The sequence below is a fragment of the Panthera leo genome, chromosome D1 (genome assembly GCF_018350215.1).
Source record: "Panthera leo isolate Ple1 chromosome D1, P.leo_Ple1_pat1.1, whole genome shotgun sequence".
Taxonomy (NCBI): Eukaryota; Metazoa; Chordata; class Mammalia; order Carnivora; family Felidae; genus Panthera; species Panthera leo.
Window position 1 is genome coordinate 21,360,628 of NC_056688.1, and position 15,452 is coordinate 21,376,079.

The window sequence follows — 15,452 nt, forward strand, 5'->3', positions numbered from 1 at the left end:
AGGTAATGATCTCAAGGTGTGTGAGTTCCAGCCCCACATCAGGCTCTGTGCTGATGCCGTGGACCCTGCTTCAGATCCTCTGTCCCCCTCTCTCTGCCTTCCCCCATTCATGCTCTCTCTCTCAAAAAACAAACCATAAAAATTATGACAGTGTGCTAGGTAGTATACTAAATATAATTACCTGATTATCTGTTCTTGTAGTTTTTTAATGTTTATTTATTTTGGGAGAGAGAGAAAGTTAGAGTGCAAGCAGGGGAGGGTCAGAGAGAGAGAGGGAGAGAGAGAATCCCAAGCAGGCTTCATGCTGTCAGCACAGAGCCAGAGGCAGGGCTTGATCTCACAAACTGCAAGATCATGACCCGAGCCAAAATCAAGAGTTGGGCCCTTAACTGACTGAGCCAAATCTTGTAACAATAATTTTAATCTGGTTTAAGCAAAGTTCTTAAAAGCATTAATTATTTCATAAGGCTATTCTTACAAACTAATGTTTTAGAACTTCTCAAAACTCATGATATCTTTGTATAAACATAAAAATGACAGAGATAATCTAATATATCCCCTGCCTAGGATATATCCCTTGAGAGATATCTGACCCTAAAATCATTGAAAGTAGTTATGGATGGTAGACACACACAAAGTTACACACAAAATAGGAAAATTTTGTAGAGTCCTATGTTCCATTGTATTTATTATAAAGAACTCTTTCTTGTTGCTTGTTTCCAGCAGATAGCATAATATCTAACAGGCTTGTTAAACTATACATAATACTCTGAAAATTGTGGCATGCCTCACCAGGGAGGCTTACCCCCAAACTCCTCAGCCTCAGTATCCCAAGAAATGATCACAGACATAAAAAGATTGTGACAGAATATATCTTTGTAACTCACCCTGTAACCTCACTTTAAAATCAGACTTCTCCAGAGACAGATGCATTTTTCTAGCTGGGCACCAAAGCTCTGTAGACAACTGCTTTTGGACAGGCATCATGGCTGAGGACATTATTTCCATGAAAATTCCCACTTTCAAACTCATTGTGGAACAACATTGCAGAAGTTCTCTTATTCCTTCACAATTCTCCTTTCTTCCCTTCCATTTCTTTGTGAGATGCACAGTGGACTAAAACACTGGGCTCTGCACCATTAAGTGCACCTGCACGTCACATAACTGTTTCCTCATCCAAGAACAGGATAGATAGGCTTATCTTTTAATATAACTTGTAAAGAATGTGGCACACATATGGACCATAGATTTAATTTCTCTTGTAAGAGACCAAAGGGAGGAGTCAAATTTACATATTGAATAAAATAAATCCCAATAGGGCAAGGTCTCCGCCATATATTTTTGTCTTTGGAAAGCAGGAAACAAATCTTCCTTTGCAAAAGGGAATCCCTGTTACAGAGCGAGGCAAAGAATCTTGACATTGCACATGACACCCTATTCTATAGCCAAGAATATTATTCTGTGATTTTTAATCACAATCACAATCCATGCATACGCAGACAAGTTGATGGTAATTTCAATTCTATTTATGACAAAATATCAGTTGACCACTGCACAAACAGAGGCATTCATTATTAGTGGGGATTGGAAAATGTGAGCAGAGTAGTGTAGCTCATTCATTTCCAAGCATCTTCAAGAATAAAAGAAAGAAGCTAGATTCAACAAGGTATTCAATTCCATTACATACATGATAATAAAAATCCAGAACAAGAACCATTACTAAAAGAATCCTAAAAATTTCTGGAAATTTTTACAAATGTATTGTGTCCACAATTTTTCTCATGCCTTCTCTGTTTTAATGCAATTATAGGTAATAAAACCCTTGAAACAGGGAAGTTCTCTGTGTAACTGTTTCAGAGAAAGCAAAAAAAAAAAAAAAAAAGAAATTAACTCATAAGATAGCATACTACCTGATGGCTTACCCTGGATGGGAAAGACAAGAGAAAAACTAATAGGTAGAGTTATCCTTAAATAGGAAAGGTTAGCCTTGTGTCTCCAACTGATATGGTGAATAAAGATCAGTTTGGGGTCACCTTAGAACTGAGGATGACCCTCAAGTCCAGGAATAGGCCCAAATGGTTACATTAAGTGACAAGAGGGGAAAAAAAGGAAACTAAGGTAGAAATCCTGCCCAGAAGACTTTATAAAGGTAACAGGAAGGAAAAAAATAAGAAGAGGATGAAGAAGACCAGAGAGCAGACAAAAAGACATAGGAAAGGAGATATAGATGTTTCTACTCAGTTTGTAATTCTCTTCAGGGTTTTCTTCAGAGCAAGTTTGATATCTTTATTCCTGAGGCTATAAATGAAAGGGTTGAGCATGGGTACCACATTGGTGTAAAACACGGAGAAAAATTTCCCTTGGCTCACAGACCCAGAAGATGATGGCTTGACATGAGTGAGCAACCCAAATCCATAGAACAGGCCAACAGTTACTATGTGGGAGCCACAGGTGCTGAAGGCTTTGGGCCAACCCTGAGCTGATGAGATGTGAAGGATATTGAAAAGAATCAAAAAATAAGAAATAAAGATAATGAGGCTAGATGCAATGACAACTGAGCCCACAATAACAGAGATAACCAGCTCACTGGCATAGGTACTGCTGCAGGAGAGCTGGAGGAGGGGAAAAATATCACACATGTAATGGTCAATGGCACTGGAGTCACAAAAGATCAACCTGATCATGCACCCTGTGTGGACCATGGCACCAGCAAAACCCATCACATATGAACCAGACATCAGCAGAGAACAGACTTGAGGGGACATGGTAATGGTGTATAACAGAGGTTTACAGATGGCCACGTAGCGATCATAGGCCATGGCTGTCAACACATAGCACTCAGAGTTGACAAAAAAGCAGAAGAAAAATAACTGAGTCATGCATCCCATTAAGGAGATGATGTTCTTGTCTGAAATAAAGCTCATCAGCATTTTTGGGGTAGAGACAAATGAATAACAGAGATCAATCAGGGACAGATTGAAGAGGAAAAAGTACATGGGGGTGTGAAGGTGTGAATTCAGGCAAATTAAATTAATTAAGCTCAAATTGCCCACCACAGTGACCACATAGTTCACCAAAAACAGAAAAAACAGAGGTAGTTGGAGTTCAGGTTGGTCTGTTAATCCCATAAGGATAAATTCAGTCACAGAGGAGACATTTTCCACAGCCATTCGCTTCACAGGTATGATCTGCAGGAACAGAGGTAGAAGCCGACATTAACAATAGACCCTCACTCTTGTCTCCAGAGGTAGAGATGCATCTGCTGGGTTACAGGCTCAAGGTTATCTAAAGACACATGCAAGGAATCCAAGGAGAAAGACTTCCTATGATTATTCTGAATGACTCCTCATTTTCTCCTCTAATTCTACACATGCTATTTGTGCAGAAAGAATGCTGGTAGACCCCCAATGTCTCTGCACATCATTTCCTCCCTTCTCCCCAGTTTCCATTCAGGATTAAGGCTGACAAGAGCAATAAATTAATAAATTGGTGTTGTTCCCCACAACCCTTGACTTGTGCAGTCTGGAGTCTGAAAGAAAATTATCCAGACAAATGTAATTCAACCCTCACCTTCGCTTTCCTAGAGGCTTCACTGCTGCTGGACCTTACGGCCACTTCTACTCTACAGTCCTGAGGGGTCAACGTTTCTGACAAGGAAAAAGGCAATACCCATCAGTACACCCTAGGTCTTTGACAGGCTAAAAGAGGCATTCTGGAGAACAGGCCATGCTCTCTATTTGAGAATTTGTCCAGAAGTCCTCTTCACTTGCAAGAAGGAAAACAACCTTATTTGAGCTCCAAAACAATTGACTCAAATGGAAATCTATTGCATGACCTGTAGTTCTGGGGAAATTGATTAGAATCACAGAAGATTTATTCTCTCCCTCATTATTTCCTTCCAAGTTAAATGAGTCCACTGAGGATAGACATTATTGAGCCTATGTTTATATCCTGTGTCATAGACCTAATGTTGGATCCCTTAAGACTCCATGTTCTGCTCAGTTTATAATTTCACAATAGACATTCTTAACCCTCAATTCAGAGGAAGGAAGTTCCTCATCTCCTTCATCATCCCCTGGAGTCTTTGCACAGTTCTAAGAGGAAAATCTGGGCATGGTCACTTGCCATTTCTAGCATTTTCCTAAAGCCTCTGGGATCGCATAAGCAAAACATTAAATCATAGCTTTAGCCCTGTCCATGTTTGTGGATCTCACTCCTGTAAAGGGATATTCTAGCAAAGTGGTTGAGAGAGTGGGAGTGGGCCCTCAAGTGAGACTGAGTTTAAGTCTGGGCTTTAAAGTCCTTAATTATGAGACTGAAGGCAGTGATAACTTCTCCGTCCCGTGTATGTATACTTTTATATTTACTTATACCTATGTATATCTATAAATGAGTTTAGTAGAGCAATCTCATAAGGATTTCTGTGAGGATTAAATGGGTTAAATCATATAAAGTATCAGAAACACGCCTGACACATAAAAGGGGCCTGATAAGTGTTGGTACCCCTCCCCTGTTCCCAATCCACATTAATTATATCAAGGTTTTTCAACCTTGGCACCATTAACATTTTGAACAAGATAATTCTTTATCATGAGACCATCCTGCATATCGTAAGTTGAAAGCATCCCTGGCCTCTACCCATTAGATGCCAGTAGTATCCCCAGCACCAGTTGTGACCAGCAAAGTGTTCTCCAGACATTGGCACAGGTCCCTGGGGCGGGGGGCAAAATCACTCATTTTGAGAAATGTGGATCCACATGTAGATCTATATCTACATATATATGCACTTCTTCTTTAAGTACCTCTCAGAAAGCTCTATCTTATGTCCACTTATGTGCCACAAGCACAAAGTTCCCAAAACTGAAGTTAGCATTTTCTTACGATTTCCATTGCTCCTCCTCCAGATCATCATTTTCACCATCATCCAAGGCAACTAGTCTACAAACTAAACTGAAGCAATTTCCTCTCACTTGCCATCTTCATCCAGTCTCCAAGTCCCAGAGAATCCAACTCCTTGAAAGGTTTGGTCTTCCCTCTTACACAGTTTCTGCATGCTCTCATTATCTCAAATTCAGATTACTCTAACAGTTTTCTAACCTGGACTCCTACAGAAGATAAGAATTTGGAACTTTTCTACCCCCTTTCATCACTGCACATTCGTGCACATTCTCTTCTTGCTCTCTATTCCTAATTCCTACCGACATATGGCTATAATCATAAATTATCGGAGTTACTGCCATTTTAATCCATTCTGTCACATCAGTGAATTTCAGGAAGAAACAGAGACAAGTTGCTTACGTTGTCTTCCGTCTTTAACCCGAGTCCTCCACTGCACTTCTAGGATCACACTAAGTCCACAGGAACCTGGAGCCTGGAGTTTAATGTTCCAGGTCTTGATCAGTTATATTCCACCCAAAGTAGATGGTACATGAGGGCTAAAACTCCATAAATAGACTTTCTCTTTATTTTAGAGATTTTACTGGCTCATTTCATTTAATGAACAATTTTTTGAGCATTTAGACTACAAGACAGAGTGAACATGAACAGAATGAGGTATAGGCCTTGACCCTATGATTTCTCAGTATATTAAAGAGATAACCAAGGAAACTGAGATTTGTAGCGCTATTAGTTATTGTTAGCCAGTCACAGTGCTAGATTCTTTATCCACCTTCCCTCATGTCACCTTACACCCACCCCCTAAATCAGGCAGGAGGGATTAATTGCTGTTGCAAGGTCAAAACAGCAACTGCCAGAGAAAGATTCATATTTAAATGGCTATGAATCCAAAATTGATTTATTTTACCACTACATAATTGTGTGGTATAGGTGATATACACAATTTTCTAAAGCGTACATAAAGACTCCTTCAAATTAAGTGACAGAAATTCAAGTCAAATTTATCTCGATAAGCCAGCCTGTAACACAGAAGTGTGTGAAATTGGTGAATTGAGAACGCACATGGCTTCTTGTGTGGCTGTACAGGACCAAGTCCTTCATGGGTATGTCTCTCTTCCCACTTTTTGTTCTGTTTAATTCTACTCAGTTTTAATCCCAGATGGGTTCTCCCCATGTAGTGAAAAGAGAACCATCAAAATCCCTAGATTTAATCTTACCAGCTCAGTAACTCTAGGGAGAAAAGAAAAATGTTTTTTTAATAGTTATGGCAGAAAAGACAAGTCAAATGCCTATTTCTGACTAATCACTGCCATTGAGATTCAGCATGTGCTGATTGGACAAGACAATGTCTTCTAACGTGAGCAAATCAATCCATCAAAATCACATAAAATGAGTTACCCATATCAGACAAGGTCCAGTCAGGAAAAAACAAATGGCATGATATGTACTTCCTATAGAGTATATTTAAAACAAAGAATTGGTTTATACAGATATTGCCAGGGGGAAAGAGAAAAAAATTGAAAAATATAAAGACTGTTAAACTACAGAAAATATTAAACTACAAAAAAGTATAAAGACAATTAAACTATAGAAAATAACCATTTTCACAACTGGTGGAACACATAGAAAAGGAAGAATAACCAGATTCTGGAATCTCAGAGGAGCAGCTCTATGGGATCGGTGCCTGGATGAATGGAAACCCGACAAGTGCTTAAGCTGCTCAGGATACACACAGCCCATGCACTGAAGCTTGGGCAATACAGTTGCCAAGGGAGTGTTGTCCAGCTACTGACTGTGCATCTAAGGAGGTATGGAAAGTTAAGCACATTTCCATGTGCTTATTGGCCATTTGCATGCCTTTCTTTGGGATGTATCTTTCAAATCATTTGCCCATTTATGAAATGGCCTTTTTATTATTGAGGTATCTCTTAATTTTTAACTTGTTACATATTATGGTTACAATACCTTTGTCAGGTATATGTATTGCAAACATTTGCCAAGTCTGTGGCTTGCCTAAGAATAGTTTTCTGATAAACAGATGTTCTAATTTTTTTTTAATTTTTTTAATGTTTATTTCTGAGACAGAGAGAGACAGAGCATGAGTGGTGGAGGGGCAGAGAGAGGGAGGGGGACACAGAATCCGAAGCAGGCTCCAGGCTCCGAGCTGTCAGCACAAAGCCTGATGCGGGGCTCGAACTCACAGACCAGGAGATCACGACCTGAGCCGAAGTCGGACACTCAACCGACTGAGCCACCCAGGCGCCCCCAGATGTTCTAATTTTAATGAAGTTTATTTTGTCTTTGTTTTTTTTTTTTCTTTTGAATGTAGTACTTTCTAGAGTATGTCTAAGAAATCTGTGCCTACACCAGCATACTTTTCTATATTTTCCTCCAGAAGATTTATTTTTAAGCTTTATATGTGTGGTTTGATATATTTAAAATTAATTGTTGTATATGGTGTGAGGTAGAGGTCATTTAATTGTTTTCTCATGAATAGTATTTCCAGCATCAATTTGCTTAAAAGATTTTCCTATCCCTATGGATTTACTTTGCTGCTTGGTCAAAAATCAACTGACTGTATAAGTAAGGATTTCTCTCTGAATCTTCTATGCTGTACCATGACTTATTTATCCATCTTTATAACAAAACCAATCTGTCCTCATTACCAGAGCCTAAATCTAAGTGGTAAAATCAGTTAGTGTAAATCTTCTGTGTCATCTAAAGTTCCCCAAGAAGCAGATGCCAAGGAATAGTTAGACCTACAAGACATTTATTGTGGTAAATGCCTGAGAAGGATAAAGTGGGAAGGAGAAGGAATCAATGATAAAGGCTTTCAGACTGGGTTGAAACCTCGACACCTAAGAAAGAAGGAAGAGAAGGAAGGACAGGGTAGGAAAATGTCAGCCTACAGTGCAGTTCTAAAAATTCTCTGTTAGGATGACAGGAAGTCCCTAAGCAAAGACTGCCTATCAGAAGATGCCATGTTACGCAGATATTGGCCAGCTCCTGTCTGACCCATCATGCTCAGCCATCGGCTGGGGACATCTCAGAGTGAGCGTGGACTCTGCCTGAACATGATGGTGAATCCAAAGGAGTATCAGCTATAGACTATTAGTCAACAATTCTCCACACAGCTGGTTCTCTTGAAGAGGAGCTCTCTATGACTGCCACAGTCCACTCCCCAAAACAAAATATATCCCAGTGTTCTTTCTTATTTATCTATTATTGTTATTTTATTATATTTTATTAATTATTGTCTTAGCAATAAATTTATTATTGTTGTTATTCAAACAAGACAATCCAATTCAACAAGCATTTCTTGCCCTCCCTATGTATCTGAAATTCTAATATACTAATGAGAAAACATGGAGAGATAGAAAAATTGAAGGAAACAGCATCTACTGTAAATATTTATTTTCTTATTGGTGAGACAAAGTGCTGTGGTCAAATGTTGAAATCCTAACCCCCAAACATGATATTAGAACGTGGGGCCTTTGGGAGGTGCTTAGTTCATGACAATGGAATTCTCATAAGTATGATTTATACCTTTTAAAGAAGCTCCATAGAGGGGTGCCTGGGTGGCTTAGCTGGTTAAGCATCCAACTCCTAATTTCAGCTCAGGTCATGATCTCATGGTTCATGAGTCGAGCCCCAAACTGGGCTCTGTGCTGACAGTGCAGAGCTTCCCTGGGATTCTCTCTCTCCCTCTCTCTGTCCCTCTCCCACTCTTTTCTCTCTCTCTCAAAATAAATAAATAAACTTTAAATCAATCAATCAATCAATCTCCATAGAAATCACTAGTTCCTGCCACCATGTAAGGATGTAATGAGAGGTGTGTGACCTAAAAAACTGCTCTCACCCATTTGTGCTGGCACCCTGATCTTGAACTTACAGCCTCCAGAGCTGTTAGAAATAAATTTCTGTTGTTTGTAAGCCACTAAGTCTGTGGAATTTTATTATAATAGCCCAAATGGACTATGAGACAGGTTTAAGAAAGGTCACAAAATGTTGCTAGAAATAAAGTTTATTATCATTAATATATACCCTTTCTTCATGATAAATTTCATTAAATAAGTAAAAGTGTTTAACATGTTTCTCCCAATATGCAATATTTTCCTTTAAGTGATAAGTAACAGACTAGTCATACACCAATCATCCCCCATATTTGGATCCTGAGATACATAGTATTATTCCTTTAATCATATATATTAATGCTATATTTGGCAATATATGTATTCACTTCAATTTAAATGAACTAGACTGTTTGAAGCTCTCAAAAGCTGTGGTGTACAGAATGCATTTTGCCATTTTCAATGGGAACAAGAAAGAACAGAATGGTACAAGGAAAAGTTGGTAAGAAAATAGAACAAAATGAAAATATCAGAGGACTTGATTATACTTTAGGCCATATACACAGTTTGTAATGAACACATTTCATTGAATCCTCCTGCCTATACCAGCAATAATATGGAGAAGAATAAGAATGTTTCTTTAGTTTTTGGCACTTCTGTGTTTAAGAGAGATAACTGTAAATTCAACTTTCTGTGACTTATGAAGCTTATCATATTTGTTCAGATTAAGAATACCTTATACAGCAACGGATTACAGATGGCCACGTAGCGATCGTAGGCCATTGAGGTCAACGTATAGCATTCCGAGATGACAAAAAAGAGAAAGAAAAACAGCTGAGTCATGCAGCCAACATAGGAGATCATATTCTCCCTTGACACAAAGTTCATCAGCATCTTGGGGGTGACAGCGGAAGAGTAACAGACATCAATGAAGGACAGGTTGAAGAGGAAGTAGTACATGGGGGTATGGAGGTGAGAATTTAGACTAATAAGAGTGACCAAGCCAACGTTGCCCACCATGGTGACAATGTAGATCACCAGAAACAGGAAGAAGAGGGGTTGCTGGAGCTCTGGACGGTCTGTTAGGCCAGCAAGAAGAAATTCAGTCACTAAGGACTCATTGCTAACCAGTATTCTTCTCTTCAGAAATCTGTGAGAACAGAAGAAACTTCCATTAATAGAGACCCCAGCTCTCTCCTTCCTTACATGCTCTTATTTATGAGAAGACTCAGACCAGCAGAAATCGAATAAGTCCCTTTGCTTCACAGGGTCCAAATGGACTGCACACATAGCCATTGGCATTAAAATCACTCCGTCTTTTGTTCCATGAGTTGTATGTGACAAACAGCTATTCCTGTCTTTACTAGAAGATACAAGAATGGAGTAGCTGAGGACTAAACCCACCTAAACCTCAGAAGGGAGGTGTCCCCCTTCTCTCCCTCCCACTCATCTGATCCTTCACTTCCTAGTTCCTACTCACATTTCCATTACCTTACCAGATACTTCAGTTCCCCAGGGATGACTAACAAAAAAGAGAAACTTCTGCTAGAGTAGAGCTCATTCAGATATTTTGCTTCCTAGAAGGAAGTTTCTCAGAGTCTACAGGGTTTCCAGATCTTTCCCAAAAGAATCTACAAAGTCAACTGATAACACTTATTGAGGAGACCCTTGGTAGCCTAAGACTTATATTTAACCATACATCAGGTGTTTCTACACATTCTCCTCCTTTGTTCCATCCTAGCTGGACAGAGAATGTAAAAGGAAGGTGGATGTGCTTCCTTCTCTTTGTAGAAGGGCACAAAAGAGAAACATAATTTGGATGTTGATTAAATTATTTAAGTTTGTGAAAATGTAGCAAGCTATATACTTAGGACATTTAAACTTTATTGTATGTGTATTTCAGCTGAAATAGCATATTTCAGCTAAAAAATATTTTTAGGAAAAAAACAAATCTTTTCCTCTGATGTTTCTATTTTCTGGACATGCCACTTGGAACTGCTGTAGCTCTCCTGCTACTAGACTGAGGATGAAGCCAACACAGGAAGGGTGTGCTAAGAATAATGCAGGCAGTGGATTAAGGGCTGCATACTTCTGAATTCCTTGCTATTCAAAATAAGTACTTTCCCCCATTTTTCAGCCACAGAGTGAGAGAAAAATGGAAACTTGCATAACTCACTCTCCTTCCATTGAGATAACTCAGTGTTGATTCTTCGTGAGTTTCACCTCCACTTCCCTGTAAGAACTGGCTTTTATGATGTCACCACCGAGCAGATATAGATAGTCACAGGATCTTCTTCCTTTACTGGCAAAAGAGCAATAGCATAGATCTCCCAGACTGAATGTTCCAGGAGTCAGCCTGAGAAGTAGATCAAACTTCTAGTTATAAATTTACTAAGATAGTTTGAAGGGAAACCACACAGGTGACACCTGACCCATCATGACACAGAGCACAAGGCTTTTGCTTAAGGCTTATAATTCTTTTAGACCTCATTAGAAATACGGTGTAGGTCTTCCCTAAGATCTCCCCATCGTGATAAACTCTGCAGGGAAGAATCTGATGTCTGAGTTTACATACTAATTGTAACCGTAAATGTTAATTTCCCAACAGGGATTACATATTCCCTAGGTTTTAGGAGAAAGGGTCCTCTGCTGTCCCTTAGAAGGATGCATATAAATAGCATCACTGAAAATGTCACTAATTATTCTGTGTAATCCAGTTCTAGTCAGAATTTATACACATCTCCTAAAGTTTATTTATTATGCTTTTTTAATATTTTGAGAATTTTAAAATAATCATTAAGTATATTTTATAGACACAGCAAAAGGATACTTTTGTTTTCAGAGATTATTGTTTAAATAGAAAGTTATTTGATAGAATAACAACCCATTATTCTATGAAATGTTACTTTGCGTTGTTCTGACTCAATATGGTTTTGCTTTCCACATATTAAAATTAAATCTATAAGAAAAATCACTGGTAATAGGTTTCCATCTTAAGAAAACACAATTTTAGAATTCCAGAGTATATATTAATTTCTCCTTATGCTTGTGAGAAGATATCTAAAGTTTACTTTCAAATAAATATAGATTCACAGGGAATTATAAAAATAACGTAGAGATTTCCTGGAACTCCAGATTCCTACCTACATCTCCAACAACTGTAGTATAATAGCAAAACCAGTAAACTGACTTTGGAACAATAATGTTTAAGTAGAATTTAGGACTATAGATGTTATTCAGCTTTTGGCAGTTTTACATGCACTGAGAGTTTGTGTTGTGTGTGCCTGTGTGTGTGTGTGTGTGTGTGTGTGTGTGTGTGTGTGTGTGTGGAGATCAATGCAGTCTGATCCCTTGTACAGATTCGCCACCACAATTAGGACACAGGACTGTTCCACCAGCTATTCTACCCCTTTACAGTCAAACCCAACCCCTTCCACCTGCATCTGTCTTCCGGCAACCACTGACCTGTTCTCCACCTCTTCAGTTGATTCCTTTAGAGAACAATAAGTGAAATCATATAACATATAACCTCTGAGATTAGTGTTTTTCACTAAGTACCATGTCCTGAAGTCCATCCCAGCTGTTGTATGTATCAGCGGTCTGTCCCTTTCATTGCTGAGTAGTATTCTGTATTTTACAATTCAAGTTTATTCAACCTTCTGTAGTAACTTAAGATTTGGGTATTGGGAGGCACCTGGGTGGCTTCGTCAGTTGAGCTTTCGACTCTTGACTTCAGCTCAGGTCATGATCTCATAATCGTAGGATTGAGCCCTGCATCAGGTTCTGTGTTAGGTGTGGAGCCTGCTTAAGATTCTCTCTCTCTCCCTCTTTCTCTCTCCCTCTGCCCCTTCCCCACTCACACTCTCTCTCTCAAAAAAAAAAAAAATCTGGGTATTGATACAGAACTAAATCTGTTTTATTCATGGAAAATGTTTCAGGGACAGGAGCCAGATGACAGCTGAGACTGGTTCAACTAGGAATTCTCTTTAAGCTAACCTGAGTCAAGGCTTTCATTCTCCCTCTCTAAGAATAGTGGCTGAAACACCCAGAATTTAAATAGGTCTTATAATCAGTCAAAGACAAGGGGGAACACAGTGTATGTACCAACATGACTCTTTCTGAAAGTGTACCTTAGTAGTCACAATCAAATAGTCAGGAAAAGGCATTTGAACATAATGCAAATTCTATTCACTACAATTTCTTATTCATTCAATCTCAGTACATGTGTATTTGAGTTTCAGAGTTGCAAACCCATACGCCTTTGGGAAACCAATTTATCAACCAGGGTACAGTGTTTATGTACAGGTTTTTTTTTGTTTTTACCCTTGCAATGTATAGTCAAGTGTTTCTGTCACAGAAAGAAGTTGTAAGTATACAAAAGGGGGAGTCTAGAATGAACTATGTGGTGCTAGATTAGCACCACATAATATACATCTTAATACACATATTAAGATACATAGATTCAAAAAGATAGGTAGATAGATAGATAGATAGATAGATAGATAGATAATAGACAGATAAATACACAAGCATTTGAATACATACACGTATTTCCTATCTCTCTCCACTAAGAGGGCCTAGAAGCAGTGATACCCTAGTAAAAATGAACACATCCAGGGCGTCTGGGTAGCTCAGTCAGTTAAGTGTCAGACTTTGGCTCAGGTCATGATCTCACAGTTTGTGAGTTTGAGCCCCGCGTTGGGCTCTGTGCTGACAGCTTAGAGCCTGGAGCTGGCTTCAGATTCTGCATTTCCCTCTCTCTCTCTGCCCTTTCACTGCTTGTGCTGTCTCCCTCTCTCAAAAATACATAAACATTAAAAGAAAATTTATGTTAAAGAAATGAACACATCCAACACCCAGACCTTCGTTTCTTAATAACATTCTCTGATAATAACTGGGCACCTTGGAGAAATGATTCATTTTAGGGATGAACCAGGGAAATCACAAAATGATTCTGAAGCATCTTATAATATAGAAAGTACAGAATTGACTTTTAAAAAAAGAAGACAGACACCACTAAACCAGCCCTACAAGAGATCCTAAGGGGGATCCTGTGGGACAAAGTACCAGAGACATCATTACAAGCATAAAACATACAGACATCACAATGACTCTAAACCCGTATCTTTCTATAATAACACTGAATGTAAATGGATTAAATGCGCCAACCAAAAGACATAGGGTATCAATGGATAAAAAACCAAGACCCATCTATTTGCTATCTACAAGAGACTCATTTTAGATCTGAGGACACCTTTAGATTGAGAGTGAGGGGATAGAGAACTATTTATCATGCTACTGGAAGCCAAAAGAAACCTGGAGTAGCCATACTTATATCAGACAAACTAGACTTTAAATTAAAGGCTGTAACAAGAGATGAAGAAGGGCATTATATAATAATTACAGGGTCTATCCATCAGGAAGAGCTAACAATTATAAATGTCTATGCGCCGAATACTGGAGCCCCCAGATATATAAAACAATTACTCATAAACATAAGCAACCTTATTGATAAGAATGTGGTAATTGCAGGGGACTTTAACACCCCACTTACAGAAATGGATAGATCATCTAGACACACGGTCAATAAAGAAACAAGGGCCCTGAATGATACATTGGATCAGATGGACTTGACAGATATATTTAGAACTCTGCATCCCAAAGCAACAGAATGTACTTTCTTCTCGAGTGCACATGGAACATTCTCCAAGATAGATCATATACTGGGTCACAAAACAGCCCTTCATAAGTTTACAAGAATTGAAATTATACCATGCATACTTTCAGACCACAATGCTATGAAGCTTGAAATCAACCACAGGAAGAAGTCTGGAAAGCCTCCAAAAGCATGGAGGTTAAAGAACACCCTACTGAAGAATGAGGGGGTCAACCAGGCAATTAGAGAAGAAATTTAAAAATATATGGAAACAAACGAAAATGAAAATACAACAATCCAGACGCTTTGGGATGCAGCAAAGGCAGTCCTGAGAGGAAAATACATTGCAATCCAGGCCTATCTCAAGAAATAAGAAAAATCCCAAATACAAAATCTAACAGCACACCTAAAGGAAATAGAAGCAGAACAGCAAAGACACCCCAAACCCAGCAGAAGAAGAGAAATAATAAAGATCAGAGCAGAAATAAACAATATAGAATCTAAAAAAACGGTAGAGCAGATCAACGAAACCAAGAGTTGGTTTTTTGAAAAAATAAACAAAATTGACAAACCTCTAGCCAGGCTTCTCAAAAAGAAAAGGCAGATGACCCAAATAGATAAAATCATGAATGAAAATGGAATTATTACAACCAATCCCTCAGAGATACAAACAATTATCAGGGAATACTATGAAAAATTATATGCCAAGAAACTGGACAACCGGGAAGAAATGGACAAATTCCTAAACACCCACACTCTTCCAAAACTCAATCAGGAGGAAATAGAAAGCTTGAACAGACCCATAACCAGCGAAGAAATTGAATCGGTTATCAAAAATCTCCCAACAAATAAGAGTCCAGGACCAGATGGCTTCCCAGGGGAGTTCTACCAGACATTTAAAGCAGAGATAATACCTATCCTTCTCAAGGATAGGGAAGGAAAACTTCCAGACTCGTTCTATGAAGCCAATATTACTTTGATTCCTAAACCAGACAGAGACCCAATAAAAAAAGAGAACTACAGGCCAATATCCCTGATGAATATGGATG

The 15,452-nt window shown here is 38.7% G+C and overlaps 1 protein-coding gene across 1 annotated transcript; it reads right to left on the minus strand.

Moving 5' to 3' along the window:
• Nucleotides 1–2,237: 2,237 nt before the first annotated feature.
• On the minus strand, nucleotides 2,238–3,194 carry LOC122199764 (olfactory receptor 143-like). Its single transcript, XM_042905095.1, has one exon. It carries the CDS (start codon nucleotides 3,168–3,170, stop codon nucleotides 2,238–2,240), a length of 933 nt encoding a protein of 310 aa, XP_042761029.1. The 5' UTR covers nucleotides 3,171–3,194.
• Nucleotides 3,195–15,452: the final 12,258 nt, after the last annotated feature.